Source organism: Vigna radiata, chromosome 4, assembly GCF_000741045.1.
Source record: "Vigna radiata var. radiata cultivar VC1973A chromosome 4, Vradiata_ver6, whole genome shotgun sequence".
Taxonomy (NCBI): domain Eukaryota; kingdom Viridiplantae; phylum Streptophyta; class Magnoliopsida; order Fabales; family Fabaceae; genus Vigna; species Vigna radiata.
Window position 1 is genome coordinate 4,466,880 of NC_028354.1, and position 14,065 is coordinate 4,480,944.

General features: G+C 30.9%; 2 protein-coding genes across 2 annotated transcripts; both read left to right on the forward strand.

The window, feature by feature from the left end:
* The first annotated feature begins 660 nt into the window (after positions 1-660).
* Positions 661-6,840, forward strand: LOC106758267 (beta-glucosidase 13). The gene is made up of 13 exons (XM_022779602.1): positions 661-828; positions 1,551-1,620; positions 2,679-2,737; positions 2,878-2,953; positions 3,036-3,113; positions 3,361-3,448; positions 4,889-5,144; positions 5,568-5,683; positions 5,753-5,970; positions 6,057-6,088; positions 6,275-6,377; positions 6,462-6,570; positions 6,653-6,840. The coding sequence occupies exons 1-13, from the start codon at positions 661-663 to the stop codon at positions 6,822-6,824; spliced, it is 1,545 nt and encodes a 514-aa protein (XP_022635323.1). The 3' UTR covers positions 6,825-6,840.
* A 698-nt stretch (positions 6,841-7,538) lies between these two features.
* LOC106759165 (DNA topoisomerase 6 subunit B) lies at positions 7,539-13,780 on the forward strand. Its single transcript, XM_014642187.2, has 19 exons — positions 7,539-7,951; positions 8,075-8,127; positions 8,232-8,329; positions 8,450-8,555; positions 8,781-8,918; positions 9,121-9,172; positions 9,290-9,354; positions 9,490-9,596; positions 9,673-9,775; positions 9,922-10,007; positions 10,085-10,281; positions 10,754-10,869; positions 10,995-11,080; positions 11,346-11,418; positions 11,898-11,989; positions 12,379-12,517; positions 12,599-12,693; positions 12,794-12,968; positions 13,472-13,780. Exons 1-19 carry the CDS (start codon positions 7,861-7,863, stop codon positions 13,616-13,618), a joined length of 2,019 nt encoding a protein of 672 aa, XP_014497673.1. The 5' UTR covers positions 7,539-7,860; the 3' UTR covers positions 13,619-13,780.
* Positions 13,781-14,065: the final 285 nt, after the last annotated feature.

Consider the following 14,065-nt stretch of genomic DNA (forward strand, 5'->3'; position numbering starts at 1 on the left):
ATAAGGTATTTTTCTCTTATAGTTTTTTTTCTTAATAATATAATAGATTAAAATAAATAGTTAAAACTCTAATTGAATGGTGGATTCAGATTATCTTAAACTTTACTTCGGTTGTTCTATTTTAAAATATACTACAACTTTGTACTGTGTTCCGGAAAAAAAATTGCTAAAATTTTAGAGAAATATTAGAAGTTATTCAAAGTTTGAAAAAAAAATTAAAAATAAACATTTTTTATTTTTAAATAAATAAAATATTCATTATCTATTTAACTTTAATCTTCTCACTTATAAAATATGTCCTTTAATTTATTATTTTTTCTTATCTAGATAAATAAGAAAAACTCACATCTTATATGATTGCAGGATTATGGAAAGTAATTCCAATGGTATATAGAAATTTGAAGAAGACTTAAATAAATAAATTGAAAGTAGAAGACTGGTTGAAGGAAGGGCAAAGGAGACACATGGCAAGAGTAATAAAGAAATAGAAAGTGTGGTGTTTTTCTTGTTTGTGTTTATCTCACGAAACGGCGAAAACGACAGGAGAAACAGAATCATGTTTGAAAATTATATACGCGGTTTTGAAAATCCGGCCATGCCTGCAGTGCAGTCTATATATTTTCGCATTAAACAGAATCCTCACTTCATTCTTCTTCTGACATGGCATACAATGCGTTTTTTCTCACGGTTATTGCTGTTGTTACAACATTAGCATCAGTTACTCTTGCTGAACCTGTTCCTGTTGTACCTATCCTCGATGTTTCTTCCCTCAACCGAAGCACTTTTCCACCAGGATTCCTTTTTGGGACAGCTTCTGCCGCTTACCAGGTACACATTGCATCTCATGTCGTGTTTTCACGACCTTCTATTATTGGGATCTTGGTTTGGAATTTGTACGTCGTTCAATGTTGGAAGTTAAACCTCCACTAAGTAAGTATAATATATAAATAGGAAAATAATATTTTGACACCAATTTTTTGACACCATTTTGACACTGCACACGTGTTAAAATGTGGTTGGATGATTTTAAATTAAAAAAAAATTGATTTTTTTCTTCCAAATATGCCTTTGTTTTAATTTTTTTTATTTAAAATCGTCCAATCACGTTTTGACACGTATACAATGTCAAAATAGTGTTAAAAATTAGTGTCAAAATATCATTTTCTATACAAATCTCGTTTTATAAATCGATCATGTGAGGTTGAGTTACAATTCACTTCCAACGTTCGAATCTCAGAAATAACAATACAATAGTAAGAATTACTGATGCACATCTCACAATCAAATTTTCACATCTTCTGCTTGAATAGTAATTTTTAGTTGTTTCTGTTACACTTATCAGACTAATTTGGAGTATAAGTAGAGAATGCTTCTGATCTTATACTTAAACTAATTATTAATAATTAAATAAACATTAAAAATTGTGAGGTATTTTCCTGTTGTTATGAAAATGTTTCATTTATTTAGTTTTAAATATTGTAATAAAATTCAACGTGTAGTGAAAGCAATTTATTAATAATTTTGTCGTTTTGGAATGCATGAATATATAGTATGAAGGTGCGGCGAAAGAAGGTGGCAAAGGGCCGAGTGTATGGGATACTTTCACCCATAAACATCCAGGTTGTTTTTCTTTCTTTTTTTCTAGTAAAACTGATTTTTTTTCCTATTTTAATTAATTTATTTTCTCTATTCTTGATTTATTTGTGGTTTAGATAAGTTTTCTTTTCTCTTTATATTGTGAATTTAATATTATTTAAATGAAAAATTATTTTTCTTATAAATAAAATTTTTATTATTTATATTAAAAAAATCGTTGAATAATAATTCATTTAAAAAATAATAATTAGTCCTAATTTATATATTATTTTATAAAATAAAAATTATTTATATATAGAATTGTCTCTGTTATAATAAAAAAATATATTTAGTCTATTATTAAAATCTAAATTTGTCTATAATATTTTTATTTTAACAACAATAACAAATATAATTAAAGAGAGAAAATAGAATTGTTTCAACTCTTATAAAAAAAACTAAATTAGTTATCAAAATTTTAAGTATTGAACTAGTTTTTAATTCAAAATTAGAAACTTTATAATCAAACATTAAGTAGTTAAAGTTAAAACTTTATGTGTTACTTCTACTCACATCTTCTTATGTAATAAATAAATTATATAATAATTAAAAATATAGAAATAAATATATTTGAATAGATATTTTATATAAAAAGTCTGTCTTTACAATGTTGAAGAATAATGTTGAAGGTTGATATGTTTCCTGCACCCAAATTGTGAACCATCATCCTATAATCCAATTGGATATTTTTCAATTAGGTTAGTTTTATATTTTAATTATCCTAATTAGAATTAAGTTAGGCAAAGTGTTAAAAAAAATTAAATCCGGTAAATTTAAACTAACCCAACTATAGAAAATATATAATAAAAGTATTATGATTATAATGATTAAAAACAATTGCAAGGAAACCAAAAATTTGATTCTGATTTTTTTTTCGTATTTTTCTAATACTTTTGTAATTAAAATATGATTCATAATAATTGTAGTTAGTATATAAAAAATAAAGTAATTTAATATTTGTTTCATTATTTTTTTAAACCCACTATAAAATATATTTTAAACATCATGGAATTAATTGAATAATAAATGTGCAATCTCTGCAGAACTGATACAAGACAGAAGTAATGGAGATGTTGCCAATGATCAATATCACCGGTATAAGGTAAAATTCAAATTTCAAACAATCTAAAAGTCAAACATATGACATTGTGATAAAACTATTCAATGGAATAAAATATTATAATATAGTTTCTAATTTTTTTTATATTTAATTACTTTTACGAATTTTTAAACTTGTTATAGGAAGACGTTGGAATCATGAAATATATGAACTTGGATGCATACCGATTCTCTATTTCTTGGCCAAGAATTCTTCCAAGTAAGTTAAACATCGATGATTATTTCACTATTATCCCTTAATTATTTTTAACCATTTTAAATCTTCTCATAAATATTCATAGAAGGAAAGCTTAGTGGAGGAATAAACCAAGAAGGAGTCAAATATTACAACAACCTCATCAACGAACTATTAGCTTATGGTAAAAAATCCATATCTATTGTGTTTTCGTATAATATTTTTTTAATCAAAGTTTGTATTTTAATATTTCTTCAAGTAAGTGAACAATCACAATCACATGTAATTAATTAATATTAACACTAGTAAAAAATATGGATTATACAGTACACATTATGTCACGGTTCACTAAAAATCGCGGCATAATGGTACGCAGTGACAGTTTTGTAAATAAATCGAACTTATATACCGCGATTTTCCACGTATTACAGGTATTGAACCATTTGTCACCCTCTTCCATTGGGATCTTCCTCAGACTTTAGAAGATGAGTATGGTGGCTTCCTAAGTCCTCGCATTATGTAAGTGATACAAAATTTAATTTTTAATCGAATTCTTGCTATTATATTTACATATATGACTATATGTGTATGTGGATTTTCTTATAGAATCAATTATTCCATCTGTTTCATACTATTTTGCTTTTAAGACAATGCTATTTTAAAAATACATTAATTGCATAAGTCATTATAATAAAATGATTTTATTAAAATTTACATTACTTTTATTTGTTTATGAATAAATCTATTGGATAGATATCAATTTATTAAATAAATCTACATATATAACAAAATTTATAAAGACAAATATAAGAAGCGTAAGTTATTAATAAATCACCAATATACCAATACAAGTTAATTATGATTTATATATTAAACTAATAAAAGAGACTCTTTCTAACCCTTTTCAAAAATTTATAATGAATTTGAGTTTTATTAATTAAGAAATAAATTTGAAATCTAATTTAATATTACAAAATTGACTTAAAAAATTAAATTTACATTCATCTAACTATTTTAAATTAATCTTATTTATAATCAATACATGATTTTCAACTAATAGATACAAACATTTTTTTTAAAACTTTTTATTAAACATCCCTCGTTATGTATTAACATCTAAATATCATTATAAAGTAGTTTTTTATTTATATAAGAATATTGATTCTATAAGAAACTTGATTCTATAAGTTAAGTTTATTATTACATAAACAACAATGTAAGAAAAAATCTGTGGGTGTAATAACCTTGGGTTAATAAATTTCACAGTATCTCACAAAATAACATAACAATTGAAAGTTTAAATTTTCAAATTTTGAATAAATATGAACATCTAACAAACAACATAAGTAATATCTCAAAATTAATTTCAGTAAAATTTTGATGTTAGGACACCTTCAAAGTCAATCAAACATACAGTGTTATATAACAAAACAAATCACACGACATAATTAAATTGTCCAAGTTTATCGATCTTATTTATTTATCATCTACTTTAGTAATACAACATTTCAAATATAATGCTGAAAATAAAGTTAATGCAACACAAAAAATATACTTTCTTGTTGTAGAGCTGATTTTAATCAAAATTAATCCCAATTCAAAAATGATTACCTAAAATCTTTTTTATATTTTCAAATGATTTTTTTTTTTGTGTGCATATATTTTAAGTTCACCATCATAAAAAAACTTCGTGACACCAATCTAAAATCTAGGACCAGAATAAATGCTATAATTATAATAAATCAACCAAAATCAGCATAAGAAATCTTAGTTTAAATCTTGGGTAAGGTAACAATCTATCCTACTTGTGTAAACTTCAGAAAATAAGATCATGAAAATTTTGATATCAAATGTTCTTATATAACTAACTTATAGTGCAATAGATGTTTTATAGATGTAACTTTTCTTTCACTCTGTTTACACTATTTCTCAATACAAACATGTTACATATGATATCAGAAACGACTTTCAAGATTACGCAGAAGTTTGCTTCAAAGAATTTGGAGACAGAGTGAAGTATTGGATTACTTTAAACGAGCCATGGACTTATAGTACATTTGGCTATGCAACTGGAATCATGCCACCAAATCGATGTTCTAAATGGTTAGATCCAAAATGTGTTCATGGTGATTCTGGGAAAGAACCTTATTTAGTTTCACATCACCTTCTTCTTGCTCATGCAGCCACTGTCCAAGTTTACAGAAAAAAATATCAGGTTCATCACAACTTTCACAATACCTCTTAACTTTATTTTTAAGATTTAAAGGTTAAAAATTAAACCTATTTTCTAATATGGTATCAGAGTCATAGTTAGAGTCTATCTTAGCGAAATTTATGTAATATTCTATTCCACCCGTTATCGAACCATCCATTTCTACTATTACGCTTGAGATGCCTATACTTTGACGTGAAGGGAATGCATTGGAAGTCTCACATCGACTAAAAATAAAGTCAATTTATAATATATAAGTGGGGTGTAAACCTCACTTTTTACAAACCGGTTTTATGGAATTGGGTTAAGTTTTAACTTACTTTCTAATATGATATCAGAGTCAGATTAGATATAAGACCAATTTATAATATATCATTAAAATTTCATATTTTAGTCATCTCTACTAACACTAAACCCTTTACACAGGTGTATCAAAAAGGAGTAATAGGCATAACCCTTGTGTCTAATTGGTTTGAACCATTGTCAGATAACAAATTAGATAAAAGTGCTTCTGAGCGAGCTCTAGATTTCATGCTGGGATGGTGAGTACATAATTTCATATCAAAGTTTAATGTTAATTTACATATGAAGATTAAATATGTTTTTCTTAGGTTTGTGGAACCATTAACATCAGGAAAATATCCGAAAAGCATGCGTTCTCTTGTTGGTAATCGATTACCAGAATTCTCCCAAGAACAAATCAAACTCGTGAATGGTTCATTTGATTTTATTGGATTAAACTATTACACCTCTAACTATGCTACCCATGCACCTCGGCTAGGCACTGTCAAACCTAATTATAATACAGATGCCAATACCAATCTTACAAGTAAGATTCTTTTATCTATTATTTCTCTAGAATTACACACATGTGTGTGTTTTGATTTTGACAATATATTTGTTCTTTGGGAGTAGCTGAACGCAATGGGATTCCAATAGGTCCAACGGTATGTGTAATTACCGTCTCAAACTATGTGATTAATTTATTTTATTATGGGATAATGATATTTAGACAACATTTTTTTTGACAATATTTGAACATTGATTATGTGTCAAGTTGTCAAAAATATGTTGTCTAAATATCATTATCCTTTTATTATTATATATTTAACTTTTATTTATTGCATTTGTAGGCTGCATCAAGCTGGTTGTATGTGTATCCGCGAGGCATTAGAGAATTATTGTTGTACACTAAACAAAAGTACAACAATCCATTAATTTACATAACTGAAAATGGTAATTCCTTTAAAAGTATATTATTGTTGGTTTACCTTCATTTGTTTTCATGTTCTAATATCATGTAATACTATTTATATGTAGGTGTTGATGAGTTCAATGATCCAACGCTATCGTTGGAAGAGTCTCTTCTAGATACGTTGAGGATAGACTATCATTATCGTCATCTATTTTATCTTCATTCAGCAATTAGGTAATTGTTTTTTCTTCGTTTTTCTTAATATTTGAAAAATATTTTATTTATAAATCTTATTTTATTTTGTTGGCATTACAAGGGATGGCGTAAATATAAAAGGATATTTTGCATGGTCATTGCTTGACAACTTTGAATGGAACAATGGCTATACAGTGAGATTCGGAATCAACTTTGTGGATTACAAGAATGGCTTTAAGCGATATCAAAAACTCTCTGCAAAATGGTTTAGGAATTTTCTAAAAACATACTGAATTTATGTACCTTCCCTTTTCCAGTGTAATGAAGCACATTGAATAATTCAATTACAGATTATTATATTTTTGTACTTTTCCAAATCAACGATTGCAACTCTAATCATTTTGCTACTTATATTTGTTCATATATATATATATATATATATATATATATATATATATATAAAGTTAAATATAGTTAACTTAAAATTGAGATGTTAGGAAAGTTAACAACGCATTATTTATTACTCTCATTCAACACATTAAGGAAACTTTGATAGTTGTTTTTGAAAAAGTTAAACCTAATAAATTGTTATTCTACAAATTTAGTACATTTCTTTATCATCTAAAACTTGACATTAATAACATTTAAATTTAATTACAATGCACTGATAATAAAGAAAAGGGTACTATCTATCATCTAATAATAAACGGTCGTGTATAGTAAGTTTATGACCTCTTCTAATAGTTCATTTAAAAATTAAACTTCGATGACTTTTAATAATGTAAAAATATGTATAAACATTAAATCGTAACATTCTCAAACAGACAAGAAAAAATAATTTTAGTTTCTTGACGAAAATTGTTACAATACAAAACATTACTTTTGGAATATTGAATAGTGGTGCACGAGAACAGAGGGAGACTTTGGTTGGCGGGAAATAACGATGAATTTTATAAACGAAATACCTTGAAGATGCGGATTGCAGACAGTACAGTATACCATATTTATCATGGATCTTGGCCGTCCACGTATAACGACTCAGCGATCGAAATATATTGGCCGTTGATCGAGAGATTCTGTTTGGCGACTGGCCATGGCAGTGTGATCCGCACTGCGGACGACAACACTAGATCGCAAGCACGACAAATTCAACCATTTCTGTATTTTCAGCTTAGAACCCTAACGCTGGCTGAGTGCAGGAGCCAGCTGAATCGAAGTTCGTTGCTTTCACTCACTCTCTCACTCTCAGCTTCTGATTTCAAATCTGAACTCAACGGCTCCTTGGAAATCGAAATCCACGGCAATTCAATATTCTAGGGTGAAATTTCCATGGATGGAATTAGCGATGAAAGCCCAACCGAAGCTAAGAAAACCAAGTCAAAGACCCCTCGAAAACCGAAAGAAACTCTTCTGAAGCAGAGTCTCTCTCTCTCTCTCTCTCTCTCTCTCTCTCTCTCTCGCTCGCTCGCTCTCTCCATGTTGCAATTTCTGCTTTATTTCATAGCTTTATCTTTCAACTGATAATTATTATTTGTTTTTGTAGAATCTCCTGCCGAGTTCTTTGCGGAAAACAAGAACATTGCAGGATTTGATAACGTATGTGTAGTACAATTATGTTTTTGATTTGTTATGCGCCAGCAATTTTGTGATATTCTTTTTGTGTGTATGTTTTCTCTGAAATTATGTGGATTTAACTACAGCCTGGAAAATCACTTTATACTACTGTTAGAGAGCTTGTGGAGAACTCACTTGACTCGGCGGAATCCATATCGGAGCTTCCGGTGGTCGAAATTACTATGTAAGTGTGCAAGGACAAGTATGATGAATGATGAACCGGTAAATGAGCTAATGTGAAGACGCGATTTTTCTTGAAGTGTATCTGTAAATGATTTCTTTCATGCTGGCTTGGTTGTTATAGTGAGGAGATAGGAAAAAGCAAATTTAATTCCATGATTGGTCTTGTTGACCGTGAACGTGTTGATGCGGCATTGTATGACGATTATGAAACTGAGAAGGCTCGTGAGGTGTGTTTAATTTTATCTTGTTACATTGGTTGTTGACTTGTTTTTCTGATATATACTAACCTGGATTAAACTCTGATCGGGCTTGGTTAGTATACATTGTTTCATAGTAAAAAATTAGAAATTATTTTCTTGGTTCATTCATATAAACAAGTAGTTGGAATTGGGTAGACTAGGAGAAAAGCTCTCTGGATAGGGTTCTGTTTGACATAACACTTTCCCATGCAGAAACGATTAGCAAAAGAGGCTCGTGCTCAAGAAATGCAGGCAAAGAATGTAGCCCTGGGAAAGAAAGTGAAAGAAACTCACGCTCCAAAGGTTGGCAGAGGTCGAGGTGAGGCTTCCTTTTACAGAGTTACATGCAAGGTGCGTGTGGTTTCTGCCTCAGGCCTTACTCTGTGATACCATGTTGATATGCATCGTCTTTATTTGTTGATTTTGATCTGGTCAGCTGAACCGATTGATCAGATTTTGAAATCCAGTTTGAAAATTTTCTCATTTTCTGTCGTTATCAATCTCATTCTTATTAGAGAAATGTAGACAGTCTCATTATCGTTACTAATTGCAGGATAATGGAAAGGGAATGCCACATGATGACATCCCAAATATGTTTGGTCGAGGTCAGTCAATTCTTGCTGCATTAGTTATCTGCAATAGAGATGATTCGCAATTGCAGTTGTAGTTTTGTTCATAGGAACTAGAAACCTCACTCGCTGTATGCTTGTCTATTCACGCAGTTCTATCTGGGACAAAATATGGCTTGAGACAGACACGGGGAAAGTTTGGTCTTGGTGCAAAGATGGTATTGATTGACAACATGCACTAGTTTATATGTTATTTCCCTCTGTTTTTGTTACAGCTGGCAACTTTTCAGTTGAAGTTGTATTATATACGTGTTTCGCTTGGCCATATTAATTTGGTTTTTTAATGGATACAGGCGTTAATATGGTCGAAAATGAGTACTGGGCTTCCTATTGAGATCTCTTCTTCAATGAGGAACCAAAATTATATTTCATTTTGTAGGCTGGATATTGACATCCATAGGTATGACTTTATTTTAATTACTTTTATGAATTAATACTTGAACTCCTTCCAAATAAACAAATGCTTCAATTTTCAGGAATATACCCCATGTTCATTTACATGAAAAACGGGAGAATAAGGAACACTGGCGGGGAGCTGAAATTCAAGTTGTCATAGAGGGGAACTGGACGACTTACCGTGTATGTAATGCCTGTTTGGTGAAATTTTAATAATTTCACTTCAAACTCTAGATATAATTGAGCGGTTCCATCAATAAACTATTATCATGCTTATTGATTTTATTGAAAGAATACTTGTGGTCATGCTTCTTTGTTTGTATTTGCAGTCAAAAATATTGCATTACATGAGACAAATGGCTGTCATCACCCCTTATGCACAATTTCTATTTAAATTCGTGTCAGATGCCCCTGAGTATGTATATATCTTTTCAGATTCTGTCCCATTATCAACTTGAACAATCTTCTTATACCAGCTGTTCTCTTTGGCAGCAAGAATGTCTCTATAAGATTTGCTCGCAGAACAGATGTAATGCCACCCATTCCTATGGAGACAAAGCATCATCCATCTTCTGTGGATTTACTGCTAATTAAACGACTTATCGCTGAAACATCAAAGCAGAATCTTTTACAGTTTCTTCAGCATGAATTCGTAAATATTAATAAATCTTATGCTGAAAGATTAATAGGTGAGGAAAAACAGTAATTTTGTTAATAATTTGTTGGATATTTTTTATTCTTGTTTAGCATATAGTCTTTTGAAGCAGCACCTTCTATGGTAGTTACGCACAATCTAGTTAACTATTTGGATTCATCATTCTTACAGAATTGATGAAACTGGTATTTGGTTAGGCAAAGGGAAATATAGTACGCTAAGGTTCTCCACTTAACAAGAGTCATTTATCCCTGATGTAAAAGCAATGTTATTCTGCAATAAGTGTAGAAAGAAGATATGTCTGGCTCTCTTTGTTGATATTGAAATATGGGAATGCTTAAGGGTCCTTTTCCTTTATTGGATTCCCTTTTCCTTCCTAAATTAGTGAGGGGTTAAGTTGCCTGCTGCGGCTCTGTTCTATGTGTATATTTTTTCTTGACATGGTTCAATGTGCATATGTTATAGATGCATATGCTTTCTATTTCACTCTTTACTCTCTTTATCAGGAGAAATGGGTCCAGACTTCAGCGCAAAAACGACTGTGAAGTCTCTAACTTCACAGCAATTAGTACGCATTCATCAGTTGCTTCGGCAAGCCAAGTTTGACGATCCTAGTGGTCATGTAAGTATGTAGTCTGTATCATGAGCCCCTTTTATTTATATTTTATCATTCATTTTTCCATTTTTATTTGTTATATTATATTCCTTACATTTGTCATTTTATGTGTCCATATTACCTATTTTCAGTGTCTTAGCCCTGCTGGTGAATACAATCTTCGATTAGGAATTATAAAAGAGCTGCATCCGGACATGGTTGCTACTTATTCAGGCAGGTTGTAGTTCAATATCAAAGTTTTACTACATGTTTCTCTTGTCTCAAATTATTACTTCTTGGAACTTCCCGATCTCTTTTAATTTTGTATCCTTGATATGGAACATCTTGAGTCTTTAGCTTACTTTTTACTCTATTTGTTGGAAGTTTCAAAGGGTAAATCGAGCCATTATGCTAGAGGCTCATGAGGGATTTCTTGGTTTTGGTTGAATTTTCTGGTAATTCATAATGATTTAAAGCTAATCTCTTTTGCCATTGATGCACAGTGCTCAAGTTTTTGAAGGTCACCCTTTCATTGTGGAAGCTGGAGTCAGTGTAGGAGGAAAAAATGTCAAGCAAGTTAGTTTCGATTCCAAAAATAGTTGTTTGACAATAGTTTGAACTACATGTGTTAAATTTACCGTCTAATCTTAAAACAATAGCTGGAGATAGAGTGAAATGCTATAAATGCTGTAATAAACATGGGAAAAAATATATATTAGAAAATAAACATTTTGTTTGATATGCAAAAGGATTGGACTCACTGTTTTATGTTCTTTTTCCTTGTTTTTGTGTTTTAGCATACTCCTTGATCGTCCTGTGTTATTTTATTTGTCCTTATGTTGTAATAAATTGTTTTTCTATAAAGAAAAAGAAACTAATTTAACTTCTGATTATTGTGTTATAGTTTGATCGCCGCCACCGTCTTAAATTTGGTGATGTTGGGTCACTCTTGATCAACTGAACAATGTTAGGAGCTAGTTATAACGAAATGCTTCATTCTGCTATTAGAAAATGGCAATAGTTTCGGTGACAGAATATATAATACTTGTTTCCAGGGTCTGAATATATTTCGATTTGCCAATAGAATTCCTCTACTTTTTGAGCAAGGTGCCGATGTTGTCACCAGGACCGCGCATAAAAGGATTAAGTAAGTATGCACATAAAAGCGTGTGATTTATTTTGCCTTTCTAATTATTGTTCTGTTTGGATGAGGGAACGAAATGAGAATAAAAAGAAAGAAAAGGAGAAAATATAGGGATGTGATGTTGTCTGGATGGAGAGAGAAAAAAAAATATAGTGAGAGGAAAGAACATATAATCTTGTTTCGAGAGATGCGGGTATAAATGATGTTAGGAATTAGAAGTGAATACTTTTTAAAGGTCAGTCCTGCTAAAATGTTTCTTTCTTGCCAAAGCCATTTGTTCCAAGTAGTGTTTTATGATGAGGTGACAGAATAAGGGTCAATAATTGCTTCCAAAATTCTCTGGCGTCAGAAGGCAACCATAGCCTATGAAATCCTGTTAAATTCTTTTTCAGCTGGAGTAGTTACAAAATCAATCAGATACAAGATAAGATTGGTGTCTTTGTAAGCATTGTGAGCACAAAAATTCCATTCAAAGGAACTGGGAAAGAATACATTGGAGATGACATAACTGAAATTGCTTCTGCTGTCAAGGTTTGTAGTTTTAAATTTGCAACTGTTCAATTTTTGCTATGTAAAATAAGCTAACCGCTTTTATTTTTGCTGTATCTTTAGTATGCAATTCAGCAGTGCTGTGTCCAGTTAAAATCCAAGATTGTGAAAAAGATGCTGGCCCGTGAGCAGCAGGAGAGGAAACGAAATCTCAGCAAGTATGTCAGTTTTATTTGTCCCTCTCATAATTCCAGCAATCTCTGAACAATGATTCTCTTTTTTAGTATGAAATAAAATATAGTTCCCACCAATTGGCAGGTATATCCCCGATGCTTCTGGTGCAGTATACAACGTTTTGAAAGAAATGGCACAGTTACATGCGGCAAAGAAGATTCGTTATGGGGATGATGATGTAGAACTACTGAGAAAAGTCTCAGAGAATTTGATTACTAAGGAAACATTGACTGAAAAGCTTGCTAAACATGTTGAACAGGTATGCTATCTGGCGGCGTGTGAGTGAATATTTCTTCGTTTTCTTCGTATATAAAAACTAAAGGTATACCTCAACCTGAATAGATATAAGTACTCGAGTGGCAGTAAATTGATATGGTGGAACAACTCTTATCATGAGTTTGTCCACCTTAAAGTTAAAAATAATATAGATTTAGTTTTGGTTGCACATAAAATAAGGGGTTGCTTGAAGAACTTCGAAATTAGCGTCATAAAACCTGTTCGTCTTTTTTCTTGAGCAACAGAAATCGTTTCTCTCGATCACATAACTTCCCTATTCATTCTGGATTATGTTCGTCTTTCAAGGAAACAACTATACCTTTAGCTTACACATCAAATGAAGCTTTTAGGAAATACCCTCTAGGATTGTCTCCTAAATAGACTGTATGAACTGAGTTCATACAATGAACAGAAGATAAAGGACGGGCTAGGTGTACTTGAATTTTGATTTATTCATCAAATTTTGTACATAATTTCTGTATGCAGGTGGACTATGAGATGGCATTGGAGTATGCCACGCAGAGTGGGGTGAGCGAGGAACCCAGAGAAACAATATACATACAATCATTGGATGCTCAAAATAAGATGATCGACCTACAGGCTCCTTTTTTTGTTTTTAGAGTCTTTCAGTAGGTTTAGAAAATCGATTTGATAATGAAAAGAACTGAAAGGGAGATGATTTTTCCAAATTAAATTTATATCGTGGTACAAGAAATAACAATTATTGTATCTATTCTTTTCATTTGTAACAATTGCCAATAAGATTGATAAGATATTGCAGTGAGTTCTGAAATAGTGTTTTCTGGTGCGTGCCATTACAGTGCAAGAATATGAATAACGATTCGACTCAACCCACTAAGAACAAGGTTCTTTGCCAGTGAAAACAAAAGATGATAGCAGTTTATTGTGAGGTTGTTTCTTCCTGCACCCATCAAATTTCTTACTGCATTCCATCAAATATGTGAATTTTTGGGTTTTACTTTCCAGAGTACACTGGACTAATTTCAAAAATATCTTTTCAGATGACACTCATCAATAGTATTAGGATTTCCTTTTCCATAAGTATATTACTTTTGAAGT

Coding starts and splice junctions, on each gene's coding strand:
- LOC106759165 (XM_014642187.2), top strand. CDS start 7,861: ATGGATGGAATTAGCGATGAAAGCCCAACCGAAGCTAAGAAAACCAAG. Junction 8,330..8,449: donor CCGGTGGTCGAAATTACTAT/GTAAGTGTGCAA, acceptor TGGTTGTTATAG/TGAGGAGATAGGAAAAAGCA. Junction 10,282..10,753: donor TTATGCTGAAAGATTAATAG/GTGAGGAAAAAC, acceptor TCTCTTTATCAG/GAGAAATGGGTCCAGACTTC.
- LOC106758267 (XM_022779602.1), top strand. CDS start 661: ATGGCATACAATGCGTTTTTTCTCACGGTTATTGCTGTTGTTACAACA. Junction 829..1,550: donor CAGCTTCTGCCGCTTACCAG/GTACACATTGCA, acceptor ATGAATATATAG/TATGAAGGTGCGGCGAAAGA. Junction 3,114..3,360: donor CAACGAACTATTAGCTTATG/GTAAAAAATCCA, acceptor CACGTATTACAG/GTATTGAACCATTTGTCACC.